Source organism: Psammomys obesus, unplaced genomic scaffold, assembly GCF_907164565.1.
Source record: "Psammomys obesus unplaced genomic scaffold, mPsaObe1.curated_primary_1811, whole genome shotgun sequence".
Classification (NCBI taxonomy): domain Eukaryota; kingdom Metazoa; phylum Chordata; class Mammalia; order Rodentia; family Muridae; genus Psammomys; species Psammomys obesus.
This window is the reverse complement of record NW_026585504.1, coordinates 16,705,681-16,709,940: the sequence shown is the minus strand read 5'-3', so window position 1 is coordinate 16,709,940 and position 4,260 is coordinate 16,705,681. Positions and strand designations below refer to the sequence as shown.

The 4,260-nt window shown below is 47.9% G+C and overlaps 1 protein-coding gene across 3 annotated transcripts in view; it reads right to left on the bottom strand.

Moving 5' to 3' along the window:
* The window catches only part of Ccdc32 (coiled-coil domain containing 32), a 12,875-nt gene extending 10,102 nt beyond the window's left edge, over positions 1 to 2,773 (bottom strand). Inside the window, exons 1-2 of one of the 3 annotated variants that reach the window (XM_055596927.1) lie at positions 2,698 to 2,773; positions 231 to 480 (exon numbers count right to left, since the gene is read on the bottom strand). In XM_055596927.1, coding sequence (XP_055452902.1) covers positions 231 to 474 — 244 coding nt within the window. In that variant the 5' untranslated portion in view covers positions 475 to 480; positions 2,698 to 2,773. Of the gene's footprint in view, positions 1 to 230; positions 481 to 2,242; positions 2,323 to 2,693 lie in introns of those variants that run through there. The other 2 variants (XM_055596993.1, XM_055597029.1) reach the window with 2 other exon arrangements.
* Positions 2,774 to 4,260: the final 1,487 nt, after the last annotated feature.

The window sequence follows — 4,260 nt, the reverse complement described above, 5'->3', positions numbered from 1 at the left end:
AGGAAGGAAGGAAGGAAGGAAGGAAGGAAGGAAGGAAGGAAGGAAGGAAGGAAGGAAGGAGGGAAGGAAGAAAATTAAAGGTAACATAACTTGCCTCCCTAAAAACACAGGGGCTGGGATGGTTTGCGGGAGGGGAAGAGAGGGAAGAAAGAGAGGAAGGGAGGGAGAGACAGGCAGACAGGCACACAGAGAAAGAGACAGACAGAAAAAGAGAGAAACAGTGAACTTACCTAGAGATGCTAAATACACTTCTGAATCATGCAAGGGAGCCCAGGGCTTTACAGATGGTTGCACAGCAGAGTCTGTTGCTGCTGTGTGGCCTTCACCTGCAGAGTGTGAATCCATAAAGGAGTCCGAGAAGGCATTGCTGGCAGCATCTTCCTGGGCAGGACTTGGCAGACATGAACAGATTTCAGCCCAGAGATCCCGGCCAGATTTTGTAGCTGAAGACTCAAGGCTCTCAAACATTTTCATTTGGAGCTGGAAAACAGAAGTTCAAGTGACTAAAGACTAGCTCCAGTTCAGCACAATGCTGGGTGTATGCGGTGGCACACGCCTTTAAGCTCCCAACTTGGGAGGCAAAAGCAGGCAGATCTCCGTGAGTTCCAGACCAGCCAGGAATACACAGTGAGACTTTGTCTCAAAGATAAATAAACAAACAAATGAAAGAAAGAAAAAGGAATATAGTATAGGGGTTGGAGGGATGGCTCAGAGATTAAGAGCACTTGCTGCTCTTGCAGAGGACTAGGATTTGGTTTTCAGCATCCATATAAGCAGCTCACAATCATCCTTAACCCCAGTGCCAGGGCATCCAATTAGGCTCTGCGGACACCAGGCATGCCTGTGGTGCACATACATACACGCAGGAGAAACACACATAAAATAAAAATAAGTAAATCTTAAAAATATAATGCAGTATAACTAGGTATGGTAGTGCACACTTTAATCCCAGTGCTCCAGAGGCAGAGGCAGAGGCAGGTGCATATCTGTGAGTTTGAAGCTAGCCTGGTCTACGTAGCTAGTTACACACACACACACACACACACACACACACACACAGAGAGAGAGAGAGAGAGAGAGAGAGAGAGATCTGTAAAGGAGTCTGAGAAGTTTGTAAAAGAGCACAAGGTTTTACAGTTGGCTGGACAGGGGTCTGCTGCCTCATGATGACCTTCACCTACAAGATGAGAATCCATAAGGGAGCCTAAGAGCCCGTCCCAGGTGTAGCACTCCTGGAGGCAGAGGCAGGTGGATCTCTGTGAGTTCAAGGCCAGCCTGGTCTACAAAATGAGTCCAGGACAGCCAAGGCTACAGAGAAACCCTGTCTCAAACAAAACAAACAAACAAACAAACAAACAAAGGAGCTAACAAGCTACAGCCCTAGCTTGTATATTTTTTAAACAAAATTTTTAAAATATTTATTTATCTATACAATGGTCTGCCTGTATGTACCCCTGCATGCCAGAAGGGGGCACCAGATCTCATTATAGATGGTTGTGGTTGCCGGAATTGAACCCAGGACCTCTGGAAGAGCTCTTAACCTCTGAGCCATCTCTCCAGCCCCTAGCGCTTACATTTCATATACTCAATAAACACAAGAATCTCTGTGAGCTTTCCACTGTGCACAAGTGGCCAGCTCTACTGTTGTTCACAGACCTCCACACACAGCGGTTCTACCAGCCAGTCCAATTCCGTCTTCAGTGGGACACAGCCTGACAGTCTTACTCTTACATATTAAACAAACAAACAAACAAACAAAAACAAAAACGTTCCTTGCTGAAAAGCGTCTGTCAAAGAGTCCTATATCAGGAAGCAAGGGCATGCGCTCTGCATGGGCCATGTACTTCTAGTTCCTCCACGCCCCCACGCATACCTTTTACCGTTTTATTTTTTTATCATTCCTATTTTAATTGCCCATATGTATGCGGCAAAGCGTGATAACTCAATAAATGTATGCGATGTATGTCCACCCAGATAATAATTAACACTGAAGGAGGGGCGTTTTCATCCTTTTACAGACACATCTGTGACGCCTGCCCTCCGGAGTCTGAGGCAGAAAGATTGTGAGTGACAGGAACCGGTGAGGAAGAAGGAAGCGGGGCGGGAGAGGGAGGAAGAAGAAGCAGGCAGAAGAAATAACAAACCACACGAGTGGTTTGCGCAAACCTGCGCTGCTGCTACGTGATATTTTGCTTCCAAATCGTTATTTTTACCCGACACTCTGCCCGCTTAGGAAACACACCGAAAGCCGCCCACGCTGAGATCGATTCCAAGGGCTAAGCACAGAGCCTAGGGGCCTCCGCGATTACAGAATAGGTCGACACCTTCTTTTAAGAGGGTTTTTAAAAGATCGGGAAAGCTGACATGGGCGAAAGCCTGAAGAAGAAGAAAAAAAAAAAAAAAAAAAAAAAAAAAAAAACCCAGCTGACAGAGCCCAGCCAGCGCGAGGGCTCAGTCCCCACTGAAGTCCTCTGAGCACACCCAAACCCCAAGTCTGCTCTCCACCCGGGGCCCCGCGGGTTCCCTGACCCCGGGACGTTCGGAACGGCGGAGGAAAACGTGTGTCCAGACGCCAGGCCTCAGTCACCCGGCCTCAGTGAGTGGCTGGCCTTGATCGTCCGGTCCCTGACGCCCTCGTTCCGGGGTCAGGCCACGGCAGCAGAGGCCAAACGGCGCACACTGCGGCCCCTCACCTACCGCAATCACCCGGCCGGCAGGCTCCAGACGCCCGGCTCAGGTCTGTCGCTGGCAGCCAGGAAGAGGCAGGGAGGGGCGGAGCCTCTGAGTGACGGGACCCGGAGCATCCTGTGAGTTCACTGGTAGAATAGAGTTAGTGATGCCCGGAGGCGGGAAATCGGTGGGCGGGACTAGCGGTTGCTAGGAAACGATGGAATCGAGCCTCTGGAGTTTCGTCCCCTGACTCCCCAGGACCGGATTGATTCTTTGCAGGCCCCAGAGTTCCAGCTTTCCACCACCCATCCCCGGCTCGGATAGGGAAGCCGGTTTTCTAGGCTTTTCTTGGTCCCCAAGAGGTCTTGATTTCTAAACCACCCCCGAAAGAAGGTGCCTGCCTGCCTATCTTATAAAACTGGATGTTCCTCAAAGCCCTGCGACTGTAGGTGCAGACCTTCCCAACTGTTGTGTTTTCAGTGTGTTTCCCAATATTGCGTAAAAATACAGATGGGGGGGGCAGTATATCGTGTATCAGTTACCTTTCTGACAACTTTCTGTTACCTTTATTATGGTGAAGGTATGGCTATCCCAAGTTAGAGCGTGTCAGTGACACAGAATATCAGGGCCTCATTCGCCGACCTCTGAGACTTTCCGTTATTCATTTAGTTGAATATACCAAGCTCCTACTCTGCCATCGGAATTGTAAATATGAATTCAGGACACACAAGATTGGGTGTGGGCCCCAAAGATCCTTATTGTTCAGCGGTAAAGGGGTCCCCACCAGAGAGACAGACAAATGAACAAACGGCACCGAAGAGTTATTAAGAATGCTGGTAGTGTGGGAAGGAAAAGGGGTAAGGGGATGAAGGGAGGTGGAGGGAGGGAAAGAGGGAGAGAAAGAGAACAGTTTTTATAACACCTTCAACAGCCAGGTGTGGTGTGTGCATGCCTGTAACCCCAACATTGTAGAGCTGAGGGCAGGAGGCAGAGAACAGTCAGCATGAGCTATGTAACTAGTTCCAGGTCAACCTGAACTGCAAGGAAAAATCCTATCTAAAAGTAGAACTGTCTTTTTTTTTTTTTTTTTTTTTAAGATTTACTTTATGTAGATGAGTGCTCTATCTGCATGCACACCTGCCAGGAGAGGACATCAGATCCCCACATGGATGGCTGTGAGCTATCATGTGGTTGCTGGGAATTGAACTCAGCACCTCTGTAAGAGCAGACAGTGCTCTCTAGCCCAGCCCCCAAAGGTTATCAACATGTTTATTTAGTTGTTCTTTATCCTCAATGATTAAAAAAAAAAAATTCAGTTTATGTGTATGTCTTTCATCTGGTGTCTGCGGAAGTCAGAAGAGGGTGTTCCATCCCCCGGAACTGAAGTTACAAGTGGTTGTGAGACTACGGGTGGCTGGTCCCCTGGAAGAGCAACAAGCACTCTTTTTTTTTTTTATTTTTTAAATATTAGTTACAGGCAGCAAGCACTCTTAACAGCTGAGTCCTGTTATTTCCAGTTTCAAAGGCAGATACTCAATTTAAAAAAAAAAAAAAAAAAGATGTGATGAAAGACAGCAGTCAATCACTAGC